We start from the raw sequence: 17,159 nt of genomic DNA on the forward strand, positions 1-17,159 counted from the left end.
TCTGACATTGCTTCTCAATTCCAGGATACAAATCCAAAAGGTCAGTGGAATTGACAGCTGGACTCCTCTTTGTGGGATCCACCATGTCATCACCAAACATGCAGCGGACGCACCAGAGCAATAGCGAGACAGCCCCTGGCTAGTGCTGTGTCATGTCGCTCCACTCCTGCATGATCGATACAGGCGGTCGCTCTGCCCCTCTTTCGTCCCCGAAACCTCAGTTCTGGCGTCTCTCATCTTCGGACTTGTCGACTGTCTAAACCGCGTCCGTGCACTGCGTGATCTTGAATTGAGACTTGGTTACCAGTTGCCACTCTCGCCCCTCGATGCCCCTGAACCATTCTTTCCACGGTTCCTGGCGACGCTGAGATAATCACATGTGACCATTTGCTGCCCCCTTCTGCCCGTCTTCTGCCTCCTCCAAGGCTTCGTCCAATCGAACAATTCCCGTTGCAATCACATAGAACTTCCGCCATGTTCGGATGGAGTGCGCTGGGTAAGCCTCCTTGTCTCGGTCTATACTTTTTATATACCCAAGCCACTGAAGCCACCGTCCACCTAAATCAGCTAATTGACTAACCGCCGCACAAAGACAATACTTGACTGAAAGCTAACTAACCTTCTCCAGGCCTCCCCGCAATCGGCTCAGAGCCCGATAGAGAACGCGACCCCCCGCCGTCTCCAACGCCTCTAGACTTCCCCATTTACAGACTCCCCGACGTTCGCGAGACCCCCTCAGAAGCCTCCCTGCGCGACTTCCACTCTGTCCTTGCCTCCATTCGCCGCCCCCAGGATATCACTCAGCAAAAATTCAAAGATCTCAACCTCAAAGTCGAAACAGATGTCCCACTATCTGACATCGTCCGCCATGATGGCGCAGATACCGCCGCTCCTCTGCCCTGGGAGATGGACTCTCCCAACCCCTCCCTCGGCCGGCCCGCACCAGAAGACGGATCCCTGGTCTTTCTGGATAACGAGAACCCCTACCCACCAAGAGACAAATATGAGATCCTGGAACATGAATTGCTGTTTGATAATGATGATGCGTTCCGGGAGGTTGCTCGGTTGGCCCCTCGCGCGGACCGCGAGCGGGTGCGGGTGACGCAGACGAGAAAGTTCTGGACGGCGTTGGAGCGCATGTCACAGTATTGGGATGATAGTCTTGATGAATACTATGAGCGACCCAAGTCGCCGGAGCCGGGACCGAGCGAGACAAAAGCCAATGACAAAGGCATGCAGATGGATTTCACTCAAATGGACGTCGACAACGTGTCGACAACAGGCAGCACCACAGCGACAGCGACTGTGACCCAAGTAGCCAAGTCGACAGAGCCGGAGAAAGTCAAGAAATACAAGGGTCGGCGCATCGGAGCCGGCAGCGACATGCCCGAGGATATTCGCGATGAGACCATCCGCGCGTTAACCGAAATGGCGGCGTGGCCGTTTGGGTGCCAAGTGTCTCTGCCTCTGCTTCCTCCTCGCATGTCGTTAGACAAGCTGCTATTCCCAGTCCGGCAAACATTCCTAGCCACGCGATCACCGAAAGACAGACAACTCGCTCGGAACGGGATGCTGGAGGGCCCGATCTTTGTCGCGCAATGTCGGCCCGAAACCGTCTTTCGGGCGCCCGAACAAACTCACGGTCTCGGCATGGGCGACACCTGCGATCTTGTTCGCGAGGTTGGGGCCATGCTGTTAACTGCTCAGGAACGAGCACGAGAGGGTACGATCGAGGTTAGACCGGGTGAAGGGCAGTGGTGGACGACGACACCGCGATGGGGCGGCGCACCAAACGATGCCATCGGCGACAGTCCTCTCATCCTGAATGAGCAGGAGAGAGATGCGGCAGCACATAACGAGCGCAAGCGGGCAAGACCGTCGGGGCTGCGGAGGCCAACATTGACTCGGAAAATGAGCAGCAGCGACAAGTGGAAGATTGTCCAACCCGGTCCTAGTCTTTGGGATAAGCGGATGCGGTATATCCAGATTGGAAGGGACAGGGAAAGCCCTTTTGATGACGTACGTCCTTCTACCTCTTCATTTCAGTCGGGCTGTCTAACGAAGTTGTTACAGATCTACATGCTCTCCTCAATCAACCACCACCTCTCGATCCTCCACCTCCGCATTCACCGCCGCTACCTCGACATCATCACTAACGGAAAAAGCGATGTTCCACCAGACTCTTCAGAGAAAGACCACCCCTGGCACGTCCTCAAGCTCCGTCGAACAAGATGGTACGATCTCTTCGATGGTTCAGACCGGGTGGAAGTCTTCAGAGGGATCTGGATGATATTCCATTGCGTCCTCCGGCAGATGGAGGGACCGCAGCAGCCTGTCTGTGTGTCAGGGGATGGCGAAGACTATGCGCTTTCGCCGGCCGTCGCGGACCTGCTCTCACCTCTTGTCAGCCCATTTCCGACCACTTAACCTGGGCGCTTCGTTGATTTATGAGTGTCTCTATCGTATATACCTACCATTCAGCACTGGGATTGGTGTAGATATTTCTGGATGATTTCGTTCCTGTTTGAGAGATACCTATTTACTTTATTGCATTTCTTGCATAGGGTCTCTCTCGTCTAGCTTACGCTTGAATACAAATTGATCCTCTCCTATTCGGGCAGTCTCCCTTTAGACCCGTGGACCGAATATAACAACCGAGGACGTCAATATAACGTTCAGCCTACAAAGCTTCTTTGTATCTGATCCAGGATAAGGACATCTCTCAACAACCACGGTTCCCTATTAGTAGGTTTCTTTGTGTAAATACACAAGCTTCCGGCTTCCAGGCCTCGTTTTTCAACGACCATCCTTTTAAAAAGCTTACATTAATAGCATTTCTATGCGGAAATCAGGTACCGACCGCCACTCGAACCGGTCCCTGAAGTCACACCCTGGCCCATCCATGGTACGGCTCATGATTTAAGAGAACTTCCACTATACAGTCTGTAGCTTATATGACAAGCCACACGGACCACGGAATCCCGGTGTCTCCCTCCTCCCTCTCCTACCTTCGTTTATGCCTCGCTCGATCCCATAGCGGGGAATGATATGATTCTCTCTGATTGATTGGATTCGATTGAGAGTCGATTAATATGCGACCAACACGCCCCTACTCCCGAGATATATCTATGTACTCCGTACAGTGTACATACAGTCCTGAGATTCGAGCGCAACCTCATTTCCCAAGTACCGTAAGGTTTGCCCTGATGGGTACCGTGCGATGACGACGGCGATGGAGCGGATATAGATATACCTAAACGCATCCATTATCCGAATTCAAGTCGGGTGTCTAATCTAACCTAGGTACGTACCTATGCACGCCTCAAGAGGTCCTGAGTTATGTCGTGTTACGTAGCCTCTACTTAGCTACCTAACCATACCTAACCGTGGCTCAGGATACTATTGAAGATAAGACTAGTCTCGATTGACTGCCTGATTGACCCAACAGGGATAGTCTATCCAATCCCGGCGATAGCGGTACGCAGTGCACATAAGCTATAAGCTACAAAGAGCAATAACCTAGAAAACGAACGGAAAGTGCGGATAAGACACAATGCTGATAGTAAGACTAGACTGATTGACTAGGACCGTAGCGCCGGTAGGACGGTACACTGTTTATCAATCCGCCTATCTATCTATCTATCAATGTATCAGTACTCATAGTGCCGCAGGACACTACTAAATGATTCCGATAACTCCGTTGGCTCGGGCATCTGGATGTATTTTCCAAGGTCCAATAGGTAGAGAGCGGCTTACTTTCATATATGTCATGCATATAAAACTCCGTACATGTCTTGCATATGATAGATTCGATGTACATACAGATTGAATTTACGAAACGCAAGGTGACTTGATAAGGCACTTGATAGTCGCATCTGTATGTACAAAGTAAAGCGGATCAGTTAACTTTCATCCATTGTTTGTGATGCAGAGGCCATTAGGATAAAATGTTGAACCTAGACCTGTTATACAATACTCAACTTCAAAGGCTGAATTGGGAGCGGGAGGGGAGAAGGGCGCCAAGGGCGTTTCATACCTACCTAAATATACATACAGTAGACCATAGATCGAACGACAAACACGGCGTCCATACTTAATCCTAGTAGTAATGGTTGCACTGGCAGGACATTGTCATACCTATCATTTACTGTGCTGCAATACTTAATTTGGAACCATTTCAATGTCGCCCGTGATGAGATGTAGCCGTTGGACCCGGATATCTTTTCCAAGGTTTGAGGGGGGCGGTTAGATTTTATGTATATATATATAGGATGAGGCGCTCATAACGCGACCCAGTAGGACAGCTCACTATCTATCAACCACTATTGGCTATGCCGTACGTCGTACTCTTATGGTCGTTGTGAGGCGATGTTGCAGTTGGGTCTGGAATATTTTCCGACTCCAGGATCTCCTCCAACTGCACTCAACTTGATTTGACAACAGGTTGATATGTCTACTGCACAAAATGGGTCTCTCTATGTACGACCCTCGATTAATTATCTATCCGTAGCTTTCTGCGTTCTTTGATTAGAAAGGCTTTATAGATGACCGAATCAGATTGTAAGATTCCCAAGCGATTTGACTCGATTCCTGCTTCCGTTCCACCGAGGCTCTTCCACTGGGCGCGGTTGTGTTTTCCGGGAATTGAGATAAGGTGAGGCTACTAGTGACCATCCAGTGGGTTGTTTATGTACGTAAGGACTTGACACGTAGCAAGGGCTGCGTAGAAGGGGGCAAGGCATGATTATGAGGGAAAAGCGACTGACTGACTCGACAGTTCAGCGGGAAAGAAGAGTGGGGTTGATCGAGCCAGTGCTTGCTTGTGAGTTCGCTGTCGATGTCGATGTCGATGTCGATGTCGATGTCGATGTCGATGTGCTGGCTGGACCATCTTGATAGAGAAATCGACCCCGGCAGGCTGTAGCACACCTGACCGGGGCGCTGTATTTACAGGGTAGTGTAATCACCTACCTATCCAGTGATAGTAAACCGACCGAACCGGTATCGAGAATTTCAATTGCTCCGTATCTCATCAAACTAAACAGCTGTCTTCACCACCTGGCGCTGACAATTTCCAATACCAGACCAAATATTCGGCCCTCGGAAACATTCTGCTGCCGCCCATCGCCATGCACGTTCTTCACGGCCTCGAAAAGCAACATCCGGTTGAAGAAGTACCTGGGTACCTCGCTAGAGAACTTAGCAGTCACGGCAGTCACTTCCAGCTTATTGGAGCTAGAAGAGAGGCCCTAGCGCCGGGCGTTCCAGACACCGGGTGCAAATGTGACCTGTCATTCTTCGATGCGTCGGTCCTGGTAGTCTGGTATACGCAGTCAAGCTCTGGATGTGATTATGGTGGAGGACATTGAACGATTCGTCGCTCAATGGCTCCGATTGACACGCAATATCAAAGCAGCCGGTCGGTATCGGTTGCTGCGCGACGAGGTTCTTGCTCGGTGGGCATGGGTATGAGCGAGAGGGACTGCATTTGCCCAACTCGACACGGAGCACACCAACCCTTGACTTTTCAGCCGCGAGCAAACAAGCAGCAGAAATGCAGTTAGGGCCAAAACTATCTTCTTGGCTGAATGGATGGCTTGACATGGCTGGGCTGGAGGGCTTGAGGTCAACCCTCCCTTGGATATCCGCATATCAATTAAGTGTGCCTCGCACCTGCATCTTGTCTCATCCTTTGGATTTGGCCAGCCAACAGCCCTATGGCTCCTCTCAGCTCGATGTCCGTGCACATGGTAGTGACAAGGTGATTGGCTGCCTAGCTGGCTGGCTGCATGCGAACTGTCGCTTGGGCTCGATCGATTCGTCGCCGGTGAAGTGAGTTCAAGGATAAAGAAGAAAGTTGGATGTGATGTATGCGCGCAAGTACAGAGCGCATTCGGCCGGTTCGCTTCCGAGTTCTAGCATTCTGGCTCTCGAGGTCACTGTCAGGACTCTGAGCTTTGGACTCTGGAGAAAAATGGGTCATACGCTAGCAATGCGGGGGAAAGTCACATCCATCACGGACAAAAACAAATATCCAACTCTCTGTGGGCGTATCCCTGTTAGGAATGCTGCATGGATACGAGGTCACCGTTCGATCTTTGTCAACTGAGACATTGAACTTTGAACCGGCACCCGTCGTTCAGAGCGGAGGTTCCGTGTCCATGGGCGTGGGCTGGGATCGCTCGCATCGGTTTGTTTTTCTGTTGCAGGCAGGGTTCTCCTGCAAGACATCCTCTCCACAGTGGTACACAGAACATGCACCTTGACTCATCCGGTGGCACAAAATCCGGACTGCAGGAATAGTTTAATGATCCGCATGCAGGGCGATGAGTGTAGTCGCTCGTCCTGAGTGCTCTGCAGTGTTCGTCTGGTGGGATGTTTGCATCGCACAGCAGGTGTTCCTTGGAGCGCTCTTCTGAGGAAAGAGGGGGAGAGGAAAGAGAGAAAGGTTGGAGGGGAAGAGGGATATATAAGTTAGGGAACCTGCCTGGTACTGAACTTTATACTCTAAATCTTGAATTAATCTAGATTAAATATAGCCTGTAGCTAGTTATACTTTCGGATTGATTTTATCTATAAAATAAAATGATTAAACTATATATAATACTAATAAAATATAAACATTAAGATTGAATGCTATTTATTTAAGTATATATTATTCTAGTTAAAAAATCATAATATTAAAAGATATTAAATTAATAATAAACTTAAGTTAAAAAATCATAATATTAAAAGATATTAAATTAATAATAAACTTGAATATACTAAACTATATCTTTAAATCAATCTTATTTTATAAGATAGTATTAAGAAAATTGTATAATTACTAGAATTCTTACAAAAATTGATATATATTTTATTCTATTTTTTAAATATTTTTTGAAACTTTTTGATATAAGTCTATTAAATTCTAATCATTAAAGTTTATACTAATTAAATAAGATTTTATGTAGCGAAGCGTACGACCCGACAGGCCTATGGAGAGTTATGGAAGTAGGTAAGTGTGAGAGCCGGAGGCTCCTTTCGCGGGGGATAAGCGTATCAAGATGGGATATGAATGAATAAAGCCATCGTAAGGGCTAGATAATCGAATAGATTGACGCTGGAGACTTGAATCAGTCTCCTGGAAGGATTCTCTTCCAGTTATATGCTTAGTCAGCATCCGCCTGAGTCACGTGACTGTCCGCGGAGGCTGTTCCTTACAGTAAGTTGATGATATTCAGGAACCGCCAGAGGCGGGAGCTAGTTAACTACCAGAGCTGACTAAGAACTGAGTCATCAGGAACAACCGAAAGAACAAGGTAAGCAGACTGCGTGACATTTTATATAATTTTAGAAGGTAATTTAATATTATAAAAATAGAATAATGAAACTTTATAGCCTTAAATATTATTATATTTTATTATATCTTATAATTTATAACTAATTTATCCCAAAAAGCTAGTTATTTTAATTTTAAGCAGGCTTAACCTCTATAAGTGTAATAAAATAAATACAAGATTCAAGTTAATAATAATAATTTAATGTTAGATCTCCCTACCGATCATGCAGAGGTATACGTAAGTACTATAGTAACACATAATATTAACATGCTACTACTATCTTATCTGGAAGGATCAAAGCTTGCTTGCTGTCTAAAAGTAGAGCGGACTATAGCGACAAGCCAATGCCTGGCTTCTTGGACGAGGCTAGTTGCAGTTGAAAGAGGAAGTTGAAAGAGAGCTCGACAACGTGATATCAGCGTTGTCGAGTAAGAGTGAGATACGGACTGGCTCTGCGGTGGCTTCGGCACTTGCGTGGATCCCTGCTCTTGTGATTTGAAGTAGTCAAAGAACAAGAAGCACCCGCCTATCAAGGCGCATTGCGACAACACATGATTGAGAGGGGATATCCAGGTCAGCTGGCGGCAAACGAAAAAGCGGCAAGGACGAGACAAAGAGACGGTGACAAGCTTGGCTAGGTTTCGGCAACTTCTTGCCGCAAGCAGTTAACGCTGGCGGGGTCTTGGAATCTTGATAGCCTAGGAGATCGGCCGGTCTCCAAAGTGGAAACGTCCAGCGAGTCAAGCTGCGGAGCTGTTATGGAGATTGGGAAGAATGTCAATGAGGGGGTGAGTAATTACGGAGAAGGAGAAAGAGAAGGCTGAGAATGAGGTGGTGAGGTGAGTGGCGGAAGACAACGGGCAAGCCATGCCGCACCTTCCTCTTCCTCACAGCCACTGCTCAGAGTCTCAGACAGTCTCCGACTCCGGGCCATCCCGGCAGCAAACAAGGCTCAAGTTTACAATTCTGCGAGGACAGGACTGTCTCAGAAGTGAAGATGGACGGGTAACTGCCGCCCTCGGACTGCAAACGCCGTTCTTCAGATGGTTCAAGCCATCTGCATGAAATATCGTACAGGGCTATCCCTTGCTTGCGCATCTGGAAATCTGCACAACAGCATCGATAATGCCTGAGCACAAGAACAAGAGCATCGACTCTGTCCATCATGATGTTCCGGAGCTGGCTAATTAGAGCCCCGCCAGAGGATCAATAGCTCGTTCCTGGAGAGCCGAGAACCGGAAACCTTCAAGAGAGTCTCCCCAAGCATTGGCTTGTGTCTCACCGTTGTCGGTAATATACTCCGTGACAATATCTTAGCGTGAAGAACCTGCTGGGCCGTTGCGCTGACGGTTGCCACTGGCCAGTCGCCAGTCCAGGGAGTTATTAATGTAGTCCCAATGGGCCAATTGCCCCAAGTCCATGCCGCCAGCCGACTCGGTTCCAAGGGGACGGGATACGGGCTGCTAGTCTTGCAGATCGCTGGGTGTCGCCAGTCGGACGGAGCCCAGCTTGGATTGGCGATACCGGACGGAATTTTGGAGATGGGCGGATGAAGTCATGGATTGGCTGGATAAAATTTGATTCCAAGAGAAGTGGCAACTGGCGTGAATTCAGTCCCAAGCTGCTGGAATGGTGGCCCATCGAGCTAAAGATGTTATATTATTACAGAATTGTGGCAAGCAGATCATGCGGGATTTGTCTTCTCCAGATGGACCCCTGGACTGGTAATTGTAGCTCATAGCTGGTACAGAGAGCAGGGTGGTATGGAGATGCATAAGCGTACAGACCACAGATCACAGAACCAAGCAGTTTGCTTGTAAACATGGATGCTGTTCCTGTGCCATCGGCTGACTCCGGCCTGAACCAGGGAACTGCCCTGATAGGGGACCAACGTCTTTCTCCACGGATCTTCTGCAATACTTCTCGAGAGTTGTAGGATTATATCGGAGCACAGTCCGAAGATGATGTATGGAGTATATGAATGCATGAATCGAGAGATGGCCCCCCTTGTTAACCTTGACTTGACTCTGGTGTTTGATCCCGGTTTCTACCCAACTGAGTACAATCACATTTAACACCAAGCGACTTTTTGTCTTTATGAGTTGGGCAGCGACACTGATTATCTAGGCATATTGCTTGATCCTGAGGGAATTGGACAAAGGACAAAACTCGGTCTGCAGGTGACGGTTGAGTGGTGGACGGGCACAGCGATGGATGGTTGACTCCGTCCCACAGCTCCACCTTTTGTGTGAAGACTCCCAAGTCTCAAGATTCACTCTGACGGAGTTGTGTCTCCAGAGGATTCGCAGAGGAATAATATTAAATCCAAATATTACGGCAAGGCGGACCTCCGAATCAGCTGTAAAATAGAAATAATTTGAGAATAGTAAAAGTAGTAGAGATCTCCTTGGGGGCCAAGGTGAAACAATTGAGCATCAGTCAAGGTTATCGATCAGATTGGGCCTGTCTCTTCTCTTCTCTCATCCTTGTCCTAGCCTCCACGGCCGTGCTGTCTGTCTACTCCAGATGTCGGGCATGACTCTTGACTGACTGACTCTGATGTTTGTTCTTGATTCCATTCCTCTTCTCCGATCCACTTTACACCCTTTTCTCTTTTCTCTCTCTTCTCTTCTTTTCTCGTTCCACTCCCACTGCCACAGCCCACTCCAGCTCCCCCTAACAGCAACACTAATTCCTTTGCCAGACTACCTACTGTATGTGGTCAGCCTGAGAACCGTCGGCCACTTTTCTTTTTCCTGACTTTCGTGATTGATCGGCTGGTCTGTCTCTCTCTCCTCTCCTCTCTGCGTATTCCTCTGCATATACTCCAAAAGTTCCCTAGTGTCTCCAGGCTATTAACACCTCTTTATTATTATTTCCGCCCTAACATGGTTCTTTCCCTTACCACCATCTCGGTGCTCTAGCCACTACCCAATCACACCTGCACTTCCGCCCTCTCCTCTCTTCCCGCATTCTCTCTTTCTTTCTGTCTTTCTTTGCTTCTCCTCGACTTTTCTCGCTTCCTCTCGCTGATTTCCCCTCTCTTCCATGCTGACAGCTTCATCCCGTCAAGAGTTCGAGAGACTCCTCTGCAGACGCCTCACGCTGTCCTGCCCGATCGGCACCCCTCTTCGTGTGACCCTGCTTGAACGCGAATCACGCTTCTCCGAAGGAAACCGACCGCAAATCCAAAACTCCTCCCTCTTCTCCTCTCGACGTTCACTCCGTGGAAGAGGAAGCCGACCCAGAAAACCCCGACTGGCATAGCGATTGAGGCCTGCCTGCCGCTCCCCTCCCCCTCCCTTCTTCCCCGCCCGCCCGCCCGCGCGCGCAGCTGCCAGCTGATTTCCTCTTTTGGAATTCCAGCTGCGTCCTTGCTCATTCCCGGTCGCGCAACCAACCCGACTCTTCGTGTTTCACACCGGGCAGAACCATGCCCTCATGACCATATGATTAGCGCATTCGAAAAACCGCCCACCGAGGATCTACGCTTGCCGAAAGTTCCTGCGCGAAACTTGGGTGCTCCGACCATGGAAGCAGGGACCCCAGACGATAGATCGAGAGCCTACCCGCAGTACTCCGGCCCCTCTCCACCAATGCATCGCATTCCTCCCCATTCAGAAGTGTCGCATGGCCTGCCAGGGGCTCCGGGTGTGTACGATCAATCATGGCGCCAATATCCACCTCCATTCGAGCATCCTCACGCTGAAACACGACGGGTCTCCAGTGTCCCTCAGCCCCCAATACCCTCGCATACTTATCCTCCCATGCAAAATCGCGAGCTGCCACACATTCCTACTACCACCGAGAGTCCCTATGGTCGAACTCCCAGTATACCAACCAGTATACCAACATCAACTGGACCCCTTGGTCCTGTAGAGGCTCCACCACCAAATTTCCATCCCATGAGCAATGGGGCTCCGCACGAAACTTCGCCTCTTTCTGCAGGCCCCGACTATAGTGGTCGACCGCGGATGTCCTATGGCCCTCCTGATCAACCCTCCCTCACCAATGGAAACCCCCCGGTCGCTGCGAACGAATACCCTACCACAGTTCCGCCAACTGTATCGCATACCCCCGTCCCTTATGATGCGGGTTATTACCAGTCGCAATCGTACAACAATATGCGACATCGCAAGGCAACTCGGGCGCAGCAGGTAAGCTCTTCAGTGTTCTTCGGCATCGCGATCAAATGAGACTGACACGTATCTTCCCCCAAGGCCTGCGACCAGTGCCGAGCAAGAAAGGCAAAGTGTGACGAGGGACGCCCGGCGTGTAGTCATTGCAAAGAGAACCAGTTGATCTGCGTTTACAAAGAAGTTCCTCCACACAAGTCAGTGGTCAATTCCCCGCTCGACATGTTACGGAACGCTAACAGTCTTTTAGGCAAGAGAAGAACACACAAGCTATCATAGACCGAACTCAGACACTAGAAGACAACCTGGATGGAAAGTTTGAATCACTGCACAGGCTTCACCTTGGTCACGACCAAACTCTTGACCAAATTCTCTTGCTGGTTAAAGAGATGTATCACAGGCACGGTAGTGAGACGCAAACGCAGTCTCAATATCCAGGTATCAAGTCAGATGACCCAGAACCTTCGCAGATGTCCGATTCCAAGGGCGGGGTAGCTCTAGCTGCCGACGGCGTGAACCCCAGTGATCAGGACGTCGATGTCTATGCCAAAACACTTCTTCAGACTGGCGAAGATGGCGAGTTATCGATCCCTGTGGAACATACGACCGCAGCGCATAAATTACTCAAATGGCCCGCAATCACCAAATTGCTAGAGGGCTATGACGATGACTATGTCATGAAAATCGAGCAATCTCGCGGAGCGGTTTCTTTTTCCGGGCGTGGAGAAGCGCAGGAACCTGATGATATCAACGATACCTATGTCCCTCATCCCTGGGCCAACGCGGTTTGGAACGCCAATATCAAGTACAACCAGGCCCCTCCAGAGATTAGAGGCATTGATGGCTATGGCATGCTGTCAATAGACGGTGCAACTGTTCGTCGTTATTACGAAAGTTATGTGGCACATATACACAAGCTTCATCCTTTTCTCAAACTGGAAAACATAGAACTGAAGCTCGACCGTTTCATTGCGATGCACTGCCCGAAGCCTGGATTGCAAACTAGAAACTCGATGGAAATCCCAAGGAGCGCGAAAAGAAAACGATCTGGCGAGATGTTGCAAGCACAGGGGTACGATCAACGGTCGCCTACAGAGGGGTCGACGGACAGCGCCCCGCCACAAGAGGTGCAAAAGACGATTGGTAACGCCATAATCTTGCTTATTCTCGCTCTCGGCCGTATTTGCGAAGTTCGTGATGAACCAATCCGCGGCCCATGCACTGATCGGATCATCGATTACCGGAATGAGCCGATTCCTGGTGTGTCCACAACCGCAGGTCCTTCTCCAGCCAATCCAGATTCCATGCTCCCTCCACACAACGGCGTCACCTCACCATTCCAAAGTCACTTGGCAGACGCTCGGAGTCACTCGGCCTCTGCACCCTGGCCAACTAATGAGAAATTTCTCACATTTCCAGATCCACCCGAGCTCCAAAACGAAGACACCGTCCCTGGTCTGGCATACTACAGGTACGCCGCTGGTATTCTTAATGAGAACTATGGGGTAACCACACTTCCCTATGTCCAGGCGGCTCTTCTGGCAGGCTTATATACTGGTCAACTAGCCCATCCCTTTAAAAGTTATGCCTGGATCAACCAAGCGGCCATAGCCTGCCAGGTTCTTGTACGACCGTGAGTGAACTTCAATTTTTTTTTTTTTTTTTGGTTTAGTCGCACCCGATCAATTGCTAACTGCACATTTAGTAAGAGCTACGCTGAGTTGGGGGATGGCGAGAAAAAGGACATTGTTAAATTTGCATTCTGGACGTGTCTGCAATTAGAAAGGTATGCTTTAATCTAGCGATAACGAGCGAAATCCCTTCATGCTAATTGGGAGGAAAGTGATATTCTGGCCGAACTCGACCTACCTGCGAGTGGGATCTCCCGTTCAGAGTCGCGTATCAGCCTCCCGAAGGGCAGGATTATTCACTCGCTGCCCAACGAGATCTCCTCGCCGAATACATTGATGATGTTCCATTACTCGGCCCAGACCCACCTCCGAAAGATTCTGAATCGTGTACACACGGACTTATACAAAGTTGCAAGTGAGCTGCACAAATGCCGACAAAGTTTCTTTTAATACTGACGCTGTTCCCGCGCAGGACAAGGACAAACTGACTGGTCACCTAGTGTCCAGGAGACTCTGCATATGAACCTCGAGCTGTGGCGGACTGCCCTTCCTGTGGAGATGCGCTGGAGTGACCACGACCCGCCTTCTTCTGATATCAATGTTGCGCGAATGAGGGCCAAGTTCTACGGGGCGCGGTACATTATCCATCGACCACTTCTTCATGCCGCTTTGCACGACTATATCCAGGAATCGAGTGCGCAAAAGATGACGGGCAATTCGCCGGCAGACTTCGGATCGCTGCCTCAGCAGGCCTCCCCGTCGTTAGCGCACGACCAGCACGCTCCAAAAATGGCGCGCGCTCCAAGTGAAGTGAGCAACTCGCCGGGCGCCAATGGAGCGTACAGATCGTACCGTGATCTGCCCCCAAAGATCCGGAGAGCGTGTAAGCTGTGTGTACAGAGTGCTATCAGCAGTACAACGGCGTTCGATGGAATAGTCGGGCGCCCGGTGGTAACCAATATTTTCGGGACTGCTCATGCGTATGTTGACTCCGGATCAGCCCTATATTCAGTTTTAGGCGCAAAGCTGACTTCTCTATCCTTATTCCAGGCAATTTGGCAACATGCTAGTATTATCCGCAGTGCACATGTCGCACCTTTCAAAGCTCATTAGCCGCAGTCAGCTTGAGCAGCTTCTTCGGAGGACCATCAGGTTTCTCCTCCAGTACCGCAACATTTCACCTGTGCTGAGGATCGATGCGAGGATTCTCACACATATCTACCTCAAGATTTTCGGCGAATCGCCCACAGCTTGAATGAGTGAATAAGCTCATCACCGACTCTCTTTCTGAGCAAGAGGAATATTCTCGCAATGGCTTTGTCCTCTGGTTTCGCTCCATTGCAAGGTTGCTAGAACGTCCATTTTGATTATCACCTATCTGGTTCTGGACCGCGCTGAACGCAGTTTTTTAGCGGTCAGCGTATCCTGCACATCAACCTACCTACCTACGTACACTTCAAGTCATCGACAGATCGTGTCCAGCCACCGCGCAATACCAGCGCTTCTCACGGCCATTCATTAATCTGGTCATCTCGTTTTGTTTCTTCGCATTTGTTATGTTCACTGTCACGGCTTCGATTTGATCTCCGTGCATTCGGAAAGAGAGGGCGGCTATCTAAAGCGATATTGTCGATCATTTGTCTTTTGTACTCTGCTTTGTTGTTGGGTTTTTGGAAGGCGTCAGAGGCATCTTTTTTGCATTTACAGCGCATGTCAGAACAGATAACAACTTAGCATACCTACAATACCTATTGGGCTGCCTCTGGCTGGCCAGCCAGCTGCAGTGAGATACCCACGTTGGATAAGCAATGAATTCGGTATTTGCTTGAAAAACTCAGAATAATGCAATGTCTTCAAGTCCCAATTTTTTATCCCTGTGCTGGATCAGAGCCAAGCAGTCAGCCGCGGTCCGTCCATTCCTGGCAGCGAACGAGAATGCGTGGTCGACGAATCGACACCACTATTCACCCAGCAGAGAAAGTCAACCTCGGTTTCGCATGCTTTCGGTCTCCTGGGGCGGCTTCCCCGCACTTCTCGTTCAAAGACAAATAATCCCACGAGTCATGGCGGGGGCTGCTTTGATGGCGGCTGTTGATAATCCTGGGAAAGGGGGCACGTTCTCCTGATCGCCGTCTGCTTTTTGCTTTATCAAGGTCTCGCTCTCGCTACATCCCTGTGCTTACTCCTCCTAGCTTTCCAGCTCCAACTCCGCATCGCAGACTTGCAGGACATTGCCACCACAGGACATCATGACGTCTCAAAGTCAGAAATTCTGGCTGTCGCGTGAAGGTCTGTCGCCCACCATCTCACTTTTGATTTCTCCAATTTCGCATCTAACTCCTCATCTCCCAATACAGGCTTCACCGCAGACGTCCTAGGCAAACTCCTCCAACGAACCCTCCTAAGCCCCTGGAAGACCCTCCCCCTCATCCTCCTAGCCCACTACACAACAAAAGGCCGGGGCATCGCCCACTCAAACCCGAGAGCGTTTCAGGCCCTCAAAGTCCTGACCTCGCTCGCCGTCCTGCGCCGCATAAACGCGTTTCTCAATCGCCGCGCCCTCAACAATGGCGTGCAAGACATCTACGATTGGAACCGCGAAGTCGTCGTCCTCACGGGAGGGAGTAATGGGATTGGGAAGCAGATCGCGACATTACTTGGTGGGCGGGGGGTTAAGGTTGCGATTCTTGATATTGCGCCGCCAAAGGATGGAGCGTCCTTGCCGAGTACAGTGCGGTTCTTTGAATGCGACATTACGTCCTCCGATAACATTAGTGAGGCTGCGGCCGCGATAAGGAAGTCCATGGGCGAGCCGACGATTCTAATCAATAATGCCGGGATATGTAGTTCCCGCACGATACTGGGGGGTACAGAGGCCCAAACACGTCTGCAATTCGAAGTAAACACCCTCTCGCACTACACCCTCGCGCGGGAATTCCTCCCCTCCATAGTCAAGCGCAATCACGGCATGGTCGTCACAGTCGCCAGTCAAGCAGGCTACACCGTAACCCCCAACATGGTGGACTACTCCGCGACAAAATCGGCCGCAATTGCATTCCACGAGGGGCTTGGTGCGGAACTTGTGACGCGTTATAATGCGCCCCGTGTGCGGACTGTGCTTGTCACGCAGAGTTTTGTGCGCACGGCGCTGATTGATAAGCTCACGCCTGAGGATACGTGGTTTAATCCTCTTTTACATCCGGAGACGGTTGCGGAGCGGATTGTAAGTCAGGTCTTGAGGGGGGAGAGCGGGCATGTTCTTGTGCCCGGGTCGACGGGGTGGGTTGCGAAGTGTCTTAGGGGGTTTCCGGGGTGGGTGCAGCATGGGTTAAGGGTTAGGCTTGAAAGGTTGATGAGGGCTGATTAGGTTGATTATCGTTACCGATGGTGTAGTCTGTTCTGCGATTTCGCGACTGCGTTCCTCTCGATTTATATATATCCAATCTTTTATAGTATATAGTATACCATCGATATATCGCCCAATTCTCGAGAGCTGCCACAATTTTAGTCTCTGTATAAAGCTGTATTACCGACCAACCAGTATCCATTAATAATTACAAGACCCCTAGAACAATCAGATTAGCATTATCTATAAGCGCAGGTCATGCAGGCATGTCTTATAGAGGTAAAGGCAAGCTACACCCACAGACACAGCGGAGGCAATTTTATATGTTCCTGAATGCACAACACGGAGCATATACTTCTGATCTGATCTAGCCCTTAGTCTTCCCACTTTCTACGGAGAACATGGACTGCATCAAAGTGGACATGATGCAAATCTAGGCTAGATCCTGCGTAGCATAGCATAGCATGACATGGCAATGCATGGCATATACAGTAGGGCTGCAGCCTGAAGAACAAGGCAGCCATCCCCACATTCTGAAAAGTGGACTGGGACTGTTGGGCTTTCGAGATCAGAACCCGATCCACAGTTGACGATGGAGTGAACCATGGACCACCAGATATAAACTACAGCACTTTATCTATAATCAATGTCAACAAACAAGATTCGACTCATTATTTATCATCTCATCTTCGGCTTCACTTCAGGTCAAGACCCTCGGCGCTAT

At 49.8% G+C, this 17,159-nt stretch overlaps 3 protein-coding genes across 3 annotated transcripts; all 3 read left to right on the forward strand.

Moving 5' to 3' along the window:
• Positions 1-474: 474 nt before the first annotated feature.
• On the forward strand, positions 475-2,498 carry BDV17DRAFT_283651 (uncharacterized protein; the record flags this gene model as incomplete). The annotated part of the gene is made up of 4 exons (XM_073760395.1): positions 475-496; positions 629-2,019; positions 2,074-2,338; positions 2,482-2,498. The coding sequence occupies 4 exons, from the start codon at positions 475-477 to the stop codon at positions 2,496-2,498; spliced, it is 1,695 nt and encodes a 564-aa protein (XP_073612752.1).
• An 8,273-nt stretch (positions 2,499-10,771) lies between these two features.
• Positions 10,772-14,344, forward strand: clcA (putative C6 finger domain protein; the record flags this gene model as incomplete). The annotated part of the gene is made up of 7 exons (XM_073760396.1): positions 10,772-11,479; positions 11,543-11,655; positions 11,709-13,091; positions 13,164-13,244; positions 13,302-13,504; positions 13,562-14,069; positions 14,140-14,344. 7 exons carry the CDS (start codon positions 10,772-10,774, stop codon positions 14,342-14,344), a joined length of 3,201 nt encoding a protein of 1,066 aa, XP_073612753.1.
• A 994-nt stretch (positions 14,345-15,338) lies between these two features.
• BDV17DRAFT_294042 (short chain dehydrogenase/reductase family protein) lies at positions 15,339-16,456 on the forward strand (the record flags this gene model as incomplete). Its single annotated transcript, XM_073762749.1, has 2 exons — positions 15,339-15,378; positions 15,447-16,456. 2 exons carry the CDS (start codon positions 15,339-15,341, stop codon positions 16,454-16,456), a joined length of 1,050 nt encoding a protein of 349 aa, XP_073612754.1.
• Positions 16,457-17,159: the final 703 nt, after the last annotated feature.

The sequence above is a fragment of the Aspergillus undulatus genome, assembly GCF_047715775.1.
Source record: "Aspergillus undulatus strain CBS 261.88 unplaced genomic scaffold BDV17scaffold_48, whole genome shotgun sequence".
In the NCBI taxonomy this organism is placed as follows: Eukaryota; Fungi; Ascomycota; class Eurotiomycetes; order Eurotiales; family Aspergillaceae; genus Aspergillus; species Aspergillus undulatus.